The 18,134-nt window shown below is 40.1% G+C and overlaps 1 protein-coding gene across 1 annotated transcript in view; it reads right to left on the reverse strand.

Moving 5' to 3' along the window:
* Positions 1-17,306, reverse strand: part of LOC144962424 (2-oxoisovalerate dehydrogenase subunit alpha, mitochondrial-like) — a 27,024-nt gene extending 9,718 nt beyond the window's left edge. The window contains exons 1-6 of the mRNA XM_078895366.1: positions 16,910-17,306; positions 14,337-14,486; positions 13,154-13,349; positions 11,384-11,545; positions 10,811-10,955; positions 756-817 (exon numbers count right to left, since the gene is read on the reverse strand). Of these exons, the coding sequence (XP_078751492.1) occupies positions 756-817; positions 10,811-10,955; positions 11,384-11,545; positions 13,154-13,349; positions 14,337-14,486; positions 16,910-16,978 (784 nt within the window). The 5' untranslated portion in view covers positions 16,979-17,306. The remainder of the gene's footprint in view (positions 1-755; positions 818-10,810; positions 10,956-11,383; positions 11,546-13,153; positions 13,350-14,336; positions 14,487-16,909) is intronic.
* Between the last annotated feature and the right edge of the window lie 828 nt (positions 17,307-18,134).

The raw sequence follows: 18,134 nt of genomic DNA on the forward strand, positions 1-18,134 counted from the left end.
ATAATAATAATAATAATGATAATAATAATATACGTTATATCATCTTTGAATTTATTAATCACCTGATTAATCAGTGCGTAACGAGTAGAATTCAGCAGAACGTTCAACCCTATACTTTATTTATTTATTATCAATTTTGTATCTATTTTTAATCGAGGTGATGTGATATGATTTATTATTATATGATATAACAGATGTATGATACCCCACAAAGCAGATAGAACAAAAAACTTTAAAATATTGCCTTTCGTCAGGCATACATACACCTGTTACCCGATAAAGGGGGAGTTCATTGCTGTACTATGATAATATGAACAAGTACACGTAGGTTAACATTAATTTAAGTCCACAGATTACAAGCCGTGAAGCTAGAATTAGATCATCTGTAGATATTGTTTTGTTTTAAATCGGACTGATTGCAACTTTTTCTCACTCAGTAATACTAGGCTTCTGAATTTATTGTTTCTGTTTTTATTGTTTTGTTTGTTTTTCATGTTTCTGGATTTTATTTGTTTTTGTTTTATTATATATATACATATATATATATATATATATATATATATATTATATATATATATATATATATATATATATATATATATAAATGATATTGTATGAAGGAGAAGAATGAAAATAAATAAATATAAATGAATATGTAAAATGTACAATTGCTATAAAGTCAAGTTCCATTACAATATCAAGGGGGGGGGGGGGGGGTGAACTAGACTTAGAAAAGATTAGAAAAACAAACGTACCTATTCCGTCTCCTTTGTACTGTTCTGTGGTAGGTGTTGATATCGCATACCCATTATTACGACTTTGAAATGGAAAAGGAAAAATTATGAAAATGAAATGAGTAAATAATTTATCCATCTTCGAAGGAAAATTTTTATTTAAGGTTTATTACTAGGGATGGGTGGAATAACCCATATGTTAGCCGCCAAATGAGCGAGGTCTCATATTCTCTCCCCGAACTAAGATGTAAAATGAGTACCTAACCGTTAACAGCGTTGTCTCTGTCAGAATAAAAGTTGTAATATCGCCTAACAGGCGTCATGTCTCGTCCTAAATGTTAAGTACTGCTGTTGGCAGGAGCAACTTCTAATGGCGTTATACCACTATGTCATGATGATCTATCAGGACCGCAAATTACTCCTCGCATTCGTGTTTGGTCGCTAACCGACCCGGAAGCTTCGCCACAAGGCAACTCTGAACTAGATATTCTGCGGTCTCTTGTTCTTGTTCACAACGCATACACGTGCGACAGATGGAAAGTCCCCACTGATGAAGCGACGATGCCGTGAGGCAGGTCCTCGACCGAAGTTGATTCGCCGCCACCCAGTGCCTTCTCTAGCTGTTACGGAAGCTTGGCAACTTCTTTCCAAGTTTCGAGGAGTCAATGTCCCCACCCCCTCGAGGGATTGAATTCGTCCAAATAGACATCCATCTCGTATACGCAGCTCTGTCAGAAGTCAGGAAAGCTAGGTATAAGGGTTACCGAGAATTATTTCGGCTCGAAACGGGGGCACCGTCCATTATGCGCTTGGAGTTTCTCCATTCCCCATCTCGATCTTGTTAAGCCATCCAGTTGTAATCGTCTCCCGCCGCCATGGGGGGACTGGATTGCTGCCATTATCGGGCCCCATTTTCTTGGCGTTTTGCCAGCGTTCCCGATATTATGTGTATGGACTTGCTAAGTTTTTCATCAACCTTCTCAACGTTGTTGCTCCTACCTCACACCGAAGAGCAATACTCCTCGGTGGAATAGCATAATGCCAGGATGGAAGTTCTGAGAAGTTCTTGGTCCGCACCCTAAATTGTTCCCGTCAGTTTACTCAGAAGACTATTACGTTTCTCTATCTTCCGGGCAAACCTTCGAGGTGGACCCGACGAGGACATTCAGTTTACGGGTGTGCCAGCCACTGCTTAGATGGAATGCTATAGCGACAGTTTTTGAAGTGTTCATCTTCAGGTTCCACTTATCAAAGTTGGATTTGAGTCTAGTAACCTTTTCACTGAGTACGCCCTCGAGACGGGTTCACACCTTACTTCGAGGTGTGCCCAGTCGTCAGCGTATCACAGTCTCAGGGAGGAAGTGTTCGGCATGTCGCTTATGTAAACGTGAAACAACATTGACGCTAGTACCGAACCCTGAGGGACCCCATTCGTCAATTTCCTAACTTTACTCGTAGCGTCTCCCAGCGTGATGTGGAATTGAAGAGAACAACTTCAAGGCCTAGTTGCACCTTATGATTTTTGCAAGTTTTCGCGTTAACTTTTGGCACCAGACAGTATGGCATACCGTCGATACGTCTATAAATACAGCACCAGTTTGCTGTTTCTGTTTGAACCCTGCTTCAATATGCTCTGTAAAGGCAATACCTGCTCAGGTGGCAGGGCTGCGTCTAACCCCCCCCCCCCCCCCCCCCCCCCCCCCCCCCCCCCCCCCCCCCCCCCCCCCCCCCCCCCCCGAATCGGTTCAGTAGCACACAGTCTAAAAGCTTATACAGGCAGCTCAGAAATAATATGGGTCTCTCACTGTCAGCCTCCTTCGCCGGTTTCCCTGGCTTCAGGATGGAAACTATCTTAGCGTGCTACCACCCTTGTGGAATGCCATCTATCCCTGCTGCTTTTCCGTTTTAACATTGCGAATGGATTGAACGGGAATGTCCAGTCCGACTCTTTGTCCACTGGTAGCGAGTCCCAAATCTTACGATATGCCTTGCGGTCTACGCGATTGAAAGACTGATTCGGGACCCGTTCTCTGCGGTTCTTTATATGCTTGGCAATTGTGTCTGCCTCCCATTCCGGTGCAGCCTTTGCAAAGTTCCGGTTGGGATCCAATTTCTTTATCAGTCGCCAAGCGTGACGACTGGAGTGTGTAAAGTGAAGAAATTCCACTGACTCCTGTCACCGCTGCTTCCTTCCTTCAGCCAGAGCTCCCCCTCGTGGATCTTTACCTTGCAGTTGGTGAGGGGGCTTGAGGCACACGGGAGGGCAAAGGTGTAAATCCCGGTCGACCGTCACGAGACCATCCCGGGTATCGAGCCAACGAGCCACATGAGCTGCTCGCCCCGGTGTGTGACTAAATTTGATCCAAACCCGGTGCCCGAATAGCAGCCCTATCCCGGGCGCCACACTATTGTCCTTATGTCGAGTCCCAAACAGTCCCGTCAATGGCGAAGCGGTCTGCCGCCTAGCCAAATAATACCGCGTTCGTGTCGCCCGGGTCGTCGGCACGTCCGAGAAAAAAGCAAACGTCCCATGCATCAATCGATTCGCGGCCTGCCGATTGGAAAATGCGACGGCGGGGATGGCGAACTGACGCGTATATTGTCCCTGAACGTCGAGAGCCAGAGTATGGCAAAAAATGAGCTTTTATCAAAGCTACTGGCCGTTCATTGCGTTGATATCCTCCTTTTACAGGAGACCCACCTTTATTCAGGCGCGCAATCTTCCCGATTCCAGATCCCAGGCTATACGGTGGTCCAACGCGAGGACACTTCGAGGCTCAAAGGAGGGGTTAGCGTTTACGCTAAAGAGCAATCGAAGGTAAGGGTCATTGAGAGCGTAACGGACAGCAATGGGGTGAACCGAATTTCCGTGGAAGTAGGTGGACTGTGTTTGCATAATATCTACAAACCACCTAGAGCGACTTGGACTACACCACCGGTACCGGTGGTCAGCCATCCTTCCATCTGTCTGGGAGACTTTAATAGCCACCATCACGAATGGGGCTACCGAGACTGCAACGAGGCAGGAAGACAACTCCGCTCATGGATGGACTGTAATGATCTACACCTAGTGTACGATCCTACAGCCAAGGGTACCTTCCGGGGTACCGCCATAAGAAGGAGTATACTCCAGACCTCACCCTCGTAACGAAAGGCGCGAACGGTGAACCGTTGCAGGTGAAGCGGACAGTCCTCGGGGACTTTCCGCATAGCCAGCACAGGCCGGTTCTTGTCACAGCTGGGGTGACAATACCGAGGGTGCAGTCTCTCCCACTTTGCAGATGGAATTTCAGGAAGGCTGACTGGGAGGAATTCAGTTCCTATATCGAGCAGGTCTGCCCTGCCATTCCTCCCAAGTCCAAGAATATAACCAGATTTAGTAGGCTACTGGTTAAGAGCGCTCAACGCTCTATTCCACGGGGCAAACGGAAATTCTACACCCCTTGCTGGACAGCAGAGTCGGAAGAGCTGTACCGAGAGTACCAGCAGACCCAGTCCCAGGACACAGCCGATAGACTACTCCAGTCTCTGGCAGAGGGAAGGAAGCAACGGTGGCAGGAGACCGTGGAAAGTCTCGACTTTACACACTCCAGCCGCCACGCTTGGCGTTTGATAAAGAAATTGGACCCAGATCGGAATTTCGCGAAGGCTGCACCGGAATGCGAGGCAGACACAATTGCCAAGAATATTAAGAACCGTAGCAAGCGGGTCCCTAATCAGGCTTTTGAGCGCGGTGTCCGCAAGGCGTACCGTACGATTTTGGACTCGCTACCTGCGGAGGAGTCGGACTGGACGGCCCCGTTCAGTCCCCGAGAAGTGGGTGCAGCCATTAGCGAAGTGAAGAACGGCAAAGCAGCTGGGATAGATGGTGTATATCCCGATATGGTGACGCATCTGGGCCCCAGGGCACGGGCCTGGCTAGCAGAGGCAATGTCTGACATCCTTGCAAACGGAAAGCTTCCACAAGTGTGGAAGCATGCGAAGATAGTTGCCATCCTGAAGCCAGGGAAGCCGGCGAAGGAGGCAGACAGTTACAGACCCATATCGCTGCTGAGCTGTCTTTACAAACTGTTGGAGCGTGTTCTATTAAACCGATGGGGGCCGGTCCTAGACGCTGCCCTGCCACCTGAGCAGGCAGGCTTCAGGGAAGGGAGGTGCACCACGGAGCAGGTCATTGCCCTTACAGAGCATATTGAGCACGGGTTCGAGAGAAAACAGCAAACAGGCGCTGTGTTTATAGACCTATCAGCGGCGTACGATACGGTCTGGTGCGATGGGTTAATGCTCAAACTTGCAAAATCATAAGGTGCAAAAGACCTTGAAGTTGTTCTCTTCGATCTTAGGGGAAAGGCAATTCCACGTCGCGCTGGGAGACGCCACGAGCAAAGTTAGGAAATTGAAGAATGGGGTCCCTCAGGGGTCGGTACTTGCGCCAATGTTGTTTAACGTTTACATTAGCGATATGCGAACACTTCCTCCCTGAGGCTGGGATACGCAGACGACTGGGCACTCGTTACTCAGAGTAAAGTGTGGACCGTCTCGAGAGCGTACTCAGCGAGGACGTCACCAGACTCAAATCCTACTTTGACAAGTGGTACCTGAAGATGAACACTTCAAAAACCGTGGCCACTGCATTTCACTTATGCAGTGGTTGGCACACCCGTAAACTGAATGTCCTAGTCGGGGACCAGCCACTCCCATATGAGCCGCGTCCAAAATACCTAGGGGTGACGCTGGATCGCAGCCTTACCTATCGGGTTCATCTCGAAGGGGTTGCCCGGAAGATAGAGAAGCGGAATAGTCTTCTGAGGAAGCTGGCGGGATCGACTTGGGGCGCTAGCCAAGCGCTCCTGAGAACATCCGCCCTGGCACTATGCTATTCCACCGCGGAGTATTGCGCTCCAGTGTGGGGTAGAAGCAGAAACGTTGAGAAGGTGGATGTAAAACTTCGCAAGTCGATGCACATAGTGTCGGGAACGCTAGCAACAACCCCTAGAGAATGGGGCCCGGTGATGGCAGCGATCCAGCCCCCGATGTCCGGAGGGAGACCATTACGGGAAACTGGCTGAGTAAGATCAAAGAGAGAGGGAATGGGGATACCCCTCTCATGCGCATAATGAACGGTGCCCCGTTTCGAGCCGAAATAAGTCCCGGCAACCCTTGTACGCAGAATCCCTGACTACGGACAGAGCTGCACATACGAGATGGAAGTCGGTTTGGACGAATTCAATCCTCGTGGGGCGGGGACCTACACTCCTCTAAGCTTGGTGAGAAGTTGCCAGGCTTTGATACAGTAAGAGGAGACACTGGGTAGCTGCGAATCGGCTTCGGTCGAGGAGCTGCCTAACGGCCGGTGCGTTACATCAGTGGGGTCTAACTTCCTGTCCTTTATGTCCACGCTGTGGGCAAGAACCCGAAACGGCAGAGCATCTAGTCGAAAGGTGTGTTGTGACGATGCTACCGGGCGGGTTCGCGACGGTGCACGAATGCGGACCGGACTTTGCTGATTGGGTCGATCGTCATAACATAATAGTGTGAACCATAAGAAGCTGCTGCAGCCAGAGCTGAGGTATCCTGTGACTGGATCTGCTAGTACCCTTGTACAGCTTTTCCGACGCTTGCTCTGTAGGATCGTACACTAGGTAAAGGTCGTTACAGTCCATCCATGTACGGAGTTGTCTATCTGTCGTATTGGAGTCTGGGTAGACCCACTCGTGGTGGTGGCTCTTAAAGTCTCACAGACAGATGTAAGATTACTGACTACCAGGACCGGTGGTATAGTCTTAAGTTACTCTTAGCGGTTTGTATAATATATTGTGCAAATAAAACCTTCCCCTCATTTCCTCTCCACGGAAATCCTATTCACCTCGTTGCTGTCTGTAATTCTCTCTATGACCCTTACCTTCGAAAACTTTTTAGAAGAAACGCTAACACTAACACCTCCTTTGAGCCTTAAATCGTCACTTGATATTTTTCGCACAATGCAGGGTTGATTGTGTGAAAAACGTTCGGGGCCGGAAAATAGCAAGGCATAATGCATGCTAGTGTACTGTGCAAGTCCGTAAACGGGTGAAGAAATCAAATTTATGTAATATCAGTCTGATAAAAAAAAAAAAAGATCAATAAACTCATAGTACAGAGAATGCAAATCTGTTACTAAGCATATGTCCCAGTAAAGTATAACACAGAGAAGGCCGAAACTGTGTTATACTGGCTGGTTCGGAACAAACTTAATATAACACCAAGACCCAAAAAAAAAAACAACTGTATTATAAAAATATTAAAGGCTGATCAGTTCGGTGACGAATTAAAAGGCGACGTGTGTCGTAATATCACATCTCCATAAAAGAGTGTGATAATAAAAAGGTCCCGTTAAGAACTTGTTCGGTCAAATCTCTATCCAGATCCAAAAGGATAGTGCTAAGTCTTGGCCGTTAAGAACTTGTTCGGTCAAATCTCTATCCAGATCCAAAAGGATAGTGCTAAGTCTTGGACGTAAAACAAATTTGAGAAGCACTGATGTTCTCAATATTTGTTGGGCCGTATTCGGTACAGACAGAGTGAAGAAAAATCCACACTACACATCTTCACGAAAAGTCAGACCAACGCTGTTACAGCAAACCTGAGATGACAACAAGAAAAGATTTGTTTGTGTGTATTGTATTGTCTTAACGTGTTATATTACTGAATATGGACGTTTTGATTGTCAAACCCTTTTCATTTTAATTTTGACAGTTTCTTTATTTTTTTTTATAACAAAGTTATAATTTGATTTAAATCAGCAGACTTGTTTAATAATTTAAAGCTATTCCTTTGTGGGGACTTTTTGTAATATCATTAGTCCGATTGTGGTTGGATATATCTTTATACTTTAATGTCATAAAACCAGTGACAGATGGGTCTCCTGTAATAGGAGAATGTCAACGATATGGACGGCCAGTAGCTTTGATAAAAACTTGATATTTGCCATACTCTGGCTCTCGATATTGAAGGACAATGAGTACGTCTGGTCGTTGAAACCGATATTTCATTTTCTAGCTAAAGTTGAGTTGGGACGCTCGCTGTGTGCGTGCCGGCGATCCTGAATACACGAACGTGGCAGTATTTGGCTAGGCGACTGATTGAAATTGAGAGTTAGACGTGAACACGATGAAATATTAGTGTAGAGTCCGGAATGGTCAAAGCCATTCGGGCACCGGGTCGGATCACTATTCAGTCATAATATATCAGGGCGAGTCATTCATGACACCTACGCATCGGCTCGACATTGGGATGGACTAGTGACAGTCAACTGGAATTAAAACTTTGCCCCATGATATGCCTCAAGTACCACCACCAACGTCAAGGCGGTGATCCATTAGGTGTGGTTGTTGTCTAGCGACCATTTGTAAAGCGCTTTGAGCACGTATAGTGAATCTTGCGCTTAAAAAAACAACAACTCAAGTTTACCACACTGCTCTATGGTAGAAAATAATGTATATTGGCCAGTGTGGCTACATTAGGCTACAGGTTATCTTTCCCCAGTCGTTAATATCACCCACTTAAAACTGTTTCATTTTGTCGGACTGACCAAGCTAAAAATTGGACTTGAGCTTTTTTTATGGTGCGCAATATCCATTAAAAGTGCGCAAAGCCTTTTACAGGGGATCCCTGGCCAACAACATCATTTAACATGTAGAACGACATAATATGACTGCCACCTGCCAGGCAATATTACACCTTTTTTTCGGGCAGAGAAAACGCTGTTAATGGTGAGGTACTCATTTTACACCTGAGTAAGGTGAGAGAACGTGAGTAAAGAGCATTTTCCATGAACTCAACAATGCGCCGCTCAGAACAGGACTCGAACCCATGACCTTCCGATCCGAAGACGAATGTCATATCACTAGACCATATTTAGGACTGTGGTAACACAGAATATTGAATATTTGTTTGATGTACACTAAATAGAATGCTTTATTAGGGAAAATAGATTGAATTAATAAACCTAGAAAGCCGGGGTTTTTGTTGTTGTCTTTTTAAAACCATTCTAACTTTACTTTTCGCTATAATTTAGTTTATTCTGATATGATCGCAGCTAGATGAAATGGGCCACACAACTAATTTATTCGATACCAACTTGGCTGAAAGCACGACATTTGTTACAAGGCCAGATACTCATTTTACACTTGAGTGCAATGAGAAAATGTTAAGTTTAAAAATAATTTTTTAAAACCCTTTTTCAAGGTATCCACTTTGCGCGGACTACGACGTGTCTCGAATTAGGAACTTACCGACCAGGAGGCTAGTGTCATAATACATAAAAACAGAATACCAGAGCTTAATATTTACAACCCGTGTCATACATCAGAGAACATACACATCATTGTCTGATTTTATTAGAAGGCGAGGCACAATGCAACTTGTTTGTCATTGCCATTTAAACAAAATATGAACAATTTTAATATATTTAGAAGTCATTCTATAAGATTGAATAGCTGAAGCATTCAATATTTACAGACGAATGATATAATCATAGTAAAGTTAGGTTCAATTCCAATGAACCGCACGCAACCATTATGAAAAATCAGTGGCTCGTGCATTTAACTTTTATACATATTTTTATGGTTTTAATATGTTGTTTAGACAAGCTTTAAAATATTCCAGTTAATTTTCAGATTAAATTCCATTCATATCTCATAAATCTTTGGAAATTAAAGTCCAAACTGGGAGCTACGAAGGTAATGAAATCATTGACTAAGATTTAATTTCGATTTCGATATTAATCCTCTCCTTACCAACTATAGGAAAATCGTCACATTCGTTACGATACAACCAACACTTTTCTTATCCAAATTTCTTTGTTCATCATAAAATTTAATAAAAATGAACAGTGTGTTGTAGAGTATGTTTTGCTGAAGAAATTATGTATGGCAATAGCGTTACCGCTATTATGTCAAAGTAATAAAAAATATATTTTTGTGTTAGTTGAGTGTGAAGTTTTGGGGGAGATCCTGAAAATAGCTGGTAAGGAGAGGGATAAGGAACCTTACGATTCGTTTACGTAAATGGTGGCACAATCATGAAATACATTTGTGTGTGTGTGTGTGTGTGTGTGTGTGTGTGTGTGTTTGTGTGTTTGTGTGTATGCATGGATATGGTGCATATGTGTGGATGTGTATAATGTGTGTTCATGTATGTATATATATATATATATATATATATATATATATGTGTGTGTGTGTGTGTGTGTGTGTGTGTGTGTTTGTGTGTGTGTGTGTGTGTTTATGACGAAGATCGGGAAAAGAACGGAATACATTTTTTAAAAATAATTTAATTTCGGGGTCGGTTCACCGAAAACATCGACACAAACAAGTAATAATCTTTATGGTTTATGTTAGTTTGTTATGGATTTTACTAAGGCACTTTCATTTGTTGTGGAAATTCTAACGTAATGTATGCTTTCTATTGGCAATTTCCTTAGTACTTGAATTGAATTGAACTGAAAAAATGACAACAACCAGTTTCCCAGCTCTCTGAATTTAAATATTCATGACATTCATGTTTCACCCCATTCTAATTCTTTTTGAAACTTGAGCATTTATATAGCGCATTTGCCACTAAACGTGCTCCCAGCGCTTTACAAAGAGGCCCTAGCCAATAGCAGTACTTAACAGGTAGGACGAGACATGACGCCTGATAGGCGATAATACATTTTTTTTCGACAGAGACAATACTGTTAACGGCCAATTACTTATTTTACACCTGAGTACGCTGAGAGAATGTGAATGAAGAGCCTTTTCCAAGGACTCAACAATGTGCCGCTCAGTGCGGGACTCGAACCATGGGCCTCTCGACCCGGAGGTGAGAGTCATACCACAAGACCACATAACCATTTGAATAAACACTCCGCAGACTAAATCTCTATGTTGTTTGCCGAATCAAAACGTATTCTCTGGCAATGTTTTTTTTTTTTTTTTTTTTTTTTTTTTTTTTTTTTTTTTTTTTGGTCTTGAATAATCAGCTCCAAGGTCTAGACTTGTCAGACTAATAATTTAATTTGTTTAAAAGTGTAAATCGCCAAAGGAACAACCCACCACAGGAAAATGACGGGACAGTTTAAAACAGCGGCAAAGTTGAAACCTGCATGGGCGTCTCCTTCAGATGTGGCACCGTCTCCAAAGTAGCACATCACGCATAAGCCATTCTGTTTGCGTTTGAATGAGTAGGCAGCACCAGCAGCTTTCGTGTAACAAAGAAAAAAAAACAACATAGGTAAATCAGTTGATTAATTAATTGATTTATTGATTCATTATTTAGCATATACATAAAATCTTTCCCTATAGTCATTGTGACATTTCTGAAAAATAAAAACACGCAGGTATTTAAAATGTTGGCCAGAAAACCCGTCCTTCAATAAATATCGATTGATCAAAATGACCCTCATTTTGACAAAAACTCTCAAACCTGGAACTTTGCACCCTCATATTGGCAAATACTCTCAAACCGGGGACATCTCAAAGTCCCAGATTTAAGCGTTTTTGCCAAGATGAGGTTCATTTTAATCGATTACTGTTTGAATGACAAGTTTTCTGGCCAGCATTTTAAATACGTATTTTTCCAAAACTACGACAAAGCCGTGAACAACAAGTTGTCATTAAACCGTTTACCTTGGGGCATTTGAGTTCCCAGAGTGGGCGAGATGGTGACAAATCTGTGCTCTTTAGATCCATAATGGACTGGCATCTGTCTTCCTTTGTTCCAGTCATGCGTGTTACCATAACATTGATGGAAAAACTGGCTCAATGGAAAATCTCTCCACATAAGCACCCCTAAAGAACATTTAAGATGAATAATTCAATATAAGTTAACTTGTAAAATAGTTAGATTATATATGTAGGGTTTTCAGTTTATCTAATCGTGATTTAAACTTGATTAACAATGCTCTAAATATACGTGGCATTTTGTTATTATTATCGTTACAAGATAGCAGTTAACGCGTAACGACCTATTGAATACCAATCAAAATAACGTTGTTTTTATTCTGGTCAGAATTTCATGCAGCTGTGTTGTCATCAAAATAGGAACGGACTACCTGCCTTTCTGTTATAATTATATGTTGTCAAGGATATTCTACAAATCTCAAATGCCTTTTCAACACTGCAAATTATTGCCACGCAAACCTTTCATACCATCTTTCAATATTTCAAAATGTGTTCTTTTAAGAACTCTTTACTTTGCGATCAAGTGTCCTTAGTTCCATTTGATTGGGAATATGAGTGTGCGCTTGATTGGGAAGCTCACAACATTGCCATCCGGAAGTATAACGGACCTACACACAAAACTATGTGTAATCTTGAACGTTTCTAGTCTGGTTAATGCAGTTTAGTGAGAATTACTCATAAACGCGGATGGCAAAAAACAATTTTAAAAAGACATGAGTGACGTCAACTGCATTCTATCTATTAAGAATATACTTTGGGGATATTCATCGACTTGAAGTTATCCATCTCTAACCAAGTCAGTAATTTTAAAGAGCGCATACATTGAGACAAAAAAATATGAGCAAAATCTGACTTATTATCTTTAAAGATATTATCACAATACTTGTCATTGATTTAGTTCTGTCAAAAAAAAAAGAAAGAAAAAGAAAAAAAAAGACTTTTGACAAGTTGGACGCTTTCGGGTTTTTGTGGGATTTTTTTCTATCAAATTATTTTGTTGACCAGAGGACAAAGTGAGAAATTGTGTTTTATATCAATGCACGGTAATATAATGTGTCCTGCCACTACAAAATGTTTTCAAGATGGCATGATTTAGATGTTAAACATTGATTTCATAGTGAACACTATGAGACCTGAGTTAAGTTTCTTTGTTTTGTTTGGTTTGTTTTTGGTTTGTTTTTCGATGTTTTTAATTTTTTGTTTATTTCTGTTTGTTTCTCTTGCTTGTAGTTTTTGGTTTGATTTTGTTAGTTTTACAGATTATCTTTTTTTGTTTTTTTTTGTTTTTCTTTGTGGGGTTTGTTTGTTTTTTTAGGTTTTTGTTTTATTTTGTTTTGTTTTGCTTTTTTTTGTTTTGTTTTTGTTTTTGTTTTTTGTTTTTTTGTTTTGTTTTGTTTTTCTGTGGGTTTTTTCGCTTTGTTGTGTTTTGTTTTTGTTTTTGTCTTTTGATGTTTCGTTTGTATTTGTATTTTTTGTTTTTTGTTTTGTTTGTTTCTTTGCGGTTTGTTGTTATTTTTTAAGGGGAGCGGGATATTTTTGGTGTTTTTTTTTTGTTTATGTATTTGGAAAAAAAAAGGGGGGGGGGGGGGGGAGGTTTGGACAATAAATTTAAAATCTCACATTTCTGGCTATTTCAACTTAACTATCACTTTTTGACATCTATCTGGTTCATCCCGCCATAATACGGTTTTGATGACGATAACGATTGTTTCTTACCAGACTCCCTGTATTGGCCAAACACTAAATCTTTATGGTCGAGGGCAGCAGCAGATCCAATGTGTGTCCCTTCCTCACCAAAATTGGTAAGGTAAAATGTTATACGTCCTTGTCTTTGACAGTCGTAAAGGATTTTATCCATTACGTTTAACCGTGTCATGTCTCTGTACATTTTCAACATTACACTTTCTTCAATCTGGTGGAGTTTAGGGTATGAGTTATGAGGACGGTGGCGGGGGGGGGGGGGGGGGAGACAATAAAGACAACATATTATGTTACAGGTGGTTAGTAGTGTCCCTTAGTCATAAGCCGACATGTGCTTATTTGCAGGTCTGATAGCCCAAATTGCTAAGGTCTCATTGTTGTAAAAGAAATACTCTCAAACCAACACAGAATTTTGTCCATTACAACAATATTAAACCAGGCCCACAAGTTGTGTTTGCTTATCAAATATTTTAACCAACGTAAGGCCCATAGAGCTTGCGTTTATTTTGGTTTCTATGCGTTAATTGCCACCCCTAAGATAGAATGCTGATCGATTCATTTTCCTCAACTGATTTGTGAATTTATAAAGTGAATGATGAATAATGTGGACACATATCATTTGCATTTCCACGGATTCCTCTTTCTAAATGCCAAATTTCCATTTTGTACAATACAAACAGTCTTGAGACAATGTTAGTACAATTAAACAATACCCGTCACACCTACATCCAAATGCTCAGTCACATCTGAATCGAGGAGGTAATGGACCAAAGAGAAATATTCATTTATGAACTTCAAAAAACAGAGTCCCTTAGAGCCGTAAGGCCCGTAGAGCTGGTGTATATCCGGGTTTCTGCAGCGTTTAACGGACTGTAGCCATTCCTTGCTACTCTTTGAATAGGACTGCCTATCGAAACGTACTTTCCGCCAGTTCTAACAGACCCAGCTACCGACCACTGTTGGGTGGACATAGAGGGGCGGGGTGGAAAAATCATGATTGCACCTGGGATCGATATCTGTCCCACTGCTTGTGGGCCGAGTGCTCTACAAACGAGTTGCCGAAACACCAGATTTATTTATTTCCTTATCTATTTATATATATATATATATATATATATATATATATATATATATATATATATATATATATATATATATATATTATATATATTAATCGTTTCAAGAGGCAGATACATACGTGTGGATAATTTTGGGGGTCACTGAAGTGTCCATCTTGAGTTAAGACTCGGTAAGTGGGGATGGGAGCGGCAGACTCGGGCTCAATGAAACAAAGATTGGAATCATACTCTGTCGTGCTGCTTGTACTCGCGGATAAGGAGCTCATCCTCTGAAAAGCCACAAAAATAAAACACAAAAATGTAACCCGTTACCGGCGGGGTTCGATTTTACTTTAACCTGACATCTAATACAGTATTACCATTCTCAAAACGAAAGAAGTAACAACAAGGCCACATGAAAACGGAGAGATTTGAAATGACAATACTCGCTGGATTCTAGCACACCGAATTCTAGGTCGGTCTGCAATAGAAGGAACGAAGCTGATGTCACTCGGCTCTTTATCATTTTTTAAAGACAGCCTGTTAGTGATTAGTTGTCACTTAAAATTATCAATCGGGTTATTAATGTTAAAGGTTACACTCCGTTTTTGTGTCGGTATGTTTAATCTGGCTTGCAGATCTAGTGACTATTTATTCCTAAACGCAAAGCATCAAAAGCGCACATCGGAGCTGAGTGACTGAATTTTATCTACATAATAAGTCTTTACCTCCCATAGCCATGAGCATCGGATTTCGGCACGCTCTGAATCCAGCACTCTTTTTGGCTTCTCCCGAGAGCGTGCTAGAATCCAGCGAGCACTGTTTAGCCTGATAAAGTTGTGAAAATTTAGTTTGTAACAAATCTTCGTCTCGGTATTAAAGGGCTAATCAATTAATCAAATCCATTATTAAAGTGCACGATGTACCAGTATAAACTGCATCAGGCTAATTATATCTCAATTATTTTGAGGAGATAATCATCAAACGACTTTTTGTATTAAAAACTAATTCTATGGTACCTCATCCACGATTTCAAGACGTCTGCATCCTGAAAGATCGCGAAAAAAAAAAAAAAGATGAATGTGCCGTAACGCCATAAAATAATATTTTGAATCCTTCAATGTTAAGTAATATCCATAGAAATATGCGAAAGCCGGGCAATGAACAAAAACACACAGAAAAACTTAGAGCTTTTGAAAAGTTGGGCCGACGGAGACTAAAGCTATCACAAAGCCAACGTAAAAGTCATCTGCCAGACCAATGAAAAACGAGAACTCAATGACACAAATCAAACAGCATACTGATTTGGTAAGGAATGGAAACTGGCGACCCATCGTTTCAAAACGGCATTATGTCTGGATAGCTTCGATACCGAAAACAGAATTTATAGACCAAGAATTTAATTAAGCTTGATTGATTTTTTTTTTTTTTTTTTTTTTTTTTTTTTTGGTCTCTCTAAGGAAAATGTATATATTCTAGTTTCATAAATTTCGAAAAACTAAAATTAAATATCATAATATTTTTGATTATTTAAGCTTAAATTTAGCTTACTTATTCTTTTTTCTTCTTTCTTCTTGTGTGTGTGTGTGTGTGTGTGTGTGTGTGTGTGTGTGTGTGTGTGTTTTGTTGTGTTTTTGTTTTGTTTTGTCTGGGGGGTTTTGGGGTTTTTTGTTTGTTTTTTTTTTAATTTGTTTTTAATTTGTGTTTATTTTATTTTTTATTTGGCGGGGGGGGGGGGGGGGGGGGGGGCGGCGGAGAGTTCTTATTTGTTGAACACGTTCTAAATTTAGGCGACACAAATTACTATATTTCCATAGTTGAAACCCCACACAGGCAGGTAATCCTACATCTTTTAGACGGCAGGATGGATTGAGGCAAGTGGCGAGATGTTGGACATGCCGACGCAGAAGAAGAAGAAGAAGAAGAAGAAGAAGAAGAAGAAGAAGAAGAAGAAGAAGAAGAAGAAGAAGAAGAAGAAGAAGAAGAAGAAGAAGACAAAAATAATAATAATGATAATAATAACAACAACAACAACAATAATAATAATAATAATAATATTAATAATAATAATAATAATAATAATAATAATAATAATAATAATAATATAATAATAATAATAATAATAAAATAATAATAATAATAATAATAATAATAATAATAATAATAATAATAATAATAATAATAATAATAATAATAATAATAATAATAATAATAATAATAATAATAATAATAATAATAATAATGGGGGGCGAAGTGGCCGAGTGGTTAAAGGCATTGCATTGTGACCTGGAAAGTCCCGGGTTCGAGTCCCGCTTCAGGCACTTTCGTTTTATCCTTGGGCAAGATTATTAACCCCCAATTTGCTCACTGTGACAACATGGGTGATTTCTGTTGACACCAGGCATCCTGTTTGATGGAATATCTATATTCCTTCATGGAATGCCTAGGCAACGGGATCTTATGGAGCCGTTGCGAAAAGGCGTATTTTAATAATAATAATAATAATAATAATAATAATAATAATGATAATAATAATAATAATAATAATGATAATATATTTCCCAAAGAAATAAATTCATGCTGACAATTAAGCTAAAATCCGAGACTCTCGGGTTAAAATCATATCACTCTCATGGTTGCAATCAAATGTCTTATCTCTCTGGTTAAACAAAACACCGATAAATACAAGTCTTTAAAAATGCACACAAATTACCCTCAAATACGACAGTCCATTTCTCCTCAAAAGTCGAAATATTGTTGAACCAATGTCAATACACGCCATAATTCAGCAATCAATTAACACCGAACTTGGAATAAGTTAATTATATTGATCATAAAAAAGATGTATTTTGTTTGTTTGTTTTTACAACAATGGCTAAAACTACAAGCAATAAAACATTATCTGGTTATTTTTAAAAATATAAACCAGGTATTAACTCCGTGGAGTGAAATCAGATACTGTTTTACACATTAGCATTTTGGTGTTTTGAATTGCACATTATTGAATGTCTATCCAATCGTCGTCGGGCATTTATTACAATGTTCCTGTATACCAAATACAACTTTAAAAGAGCCATTGAGTGCGACGTTAGCGATACAATGGACGCATTATGTACACGCGTGTTTATTTAATGGGTTTTATACAAGTTAGTACCATCAGATTGTATAGATTATGTGTGTGACCCACAGCCTCTAAACAGTGTTATGTCGGGATAATAAAGATGTTGAAAATTAAATTTAATATCAAAGACATGAAACTTGGGTGAAGTTTTTGTGTTTTATTGAGAAGAATGATTGTACATTTTCAACCAATTAAATGTGCTCTGTTGAAAAAGAAATTTTAAAAAACAACAAGTATTTTGCAATTTGGCCAGAAAACTCGTCCTTCAATATCGATCGATTTTAATGACTCTCGTCTTGGAAAAAACTCTAAAACCTAGGACTTTAATGAGGACTTCCCGAGGTCCAAGGTTTGAAAGTTTTTGCCAAGAAGGTAGTCATTCAAATCAATCGATATTCAAATATCGATTGATTTGAATGAGTTTTCTGGCCAATTTTTTAAACATATGTCTTTCCAGAGTGCGATATTTAACAGGTTTAAGAGGGACATATGATAAAATTTCAAATGTACTAAGTATTTTAACTTTAATCCTATTGTTAGATGCGTGATTCATCCGGACCTAATACCGATTAGAGACGAAGGGTCACCGATTATACCAGTCGCTTGATTAATTTTGAGTGGAGGATTCTGAGTTGTCAGATTGTTTTATTAATGCATTCGCATTTTATATACAATCATCCTTCTGTGTTAGTTTGTATGCGTCTTGTTTGAATGAAAGAACGATAATACATAAAATTTTTACACTGGATCCATGGAATCACAAAACGCAGTATGGTTTATGATTTGAGGAGCTAAAATTTTGTGTGTTTTTTTTTTT

Source organism: Berghia stephanieae, chromosome 1 (genome assembly GCF_034508935.2).
Source record: "Berghia stephanieae isolate SIO BIC M18660-M18661 chromosome 1, UCSD_Bste_1.3, whole genome shotgun sequence".
Classification (NCBI taxonomy): domain Eukaryota; kingdom Metazoa; phylum Mollusca; class Gastropoda; order Nudibranchia; family Aeolidiidae; genus Berghia; species Berghia stephanieae.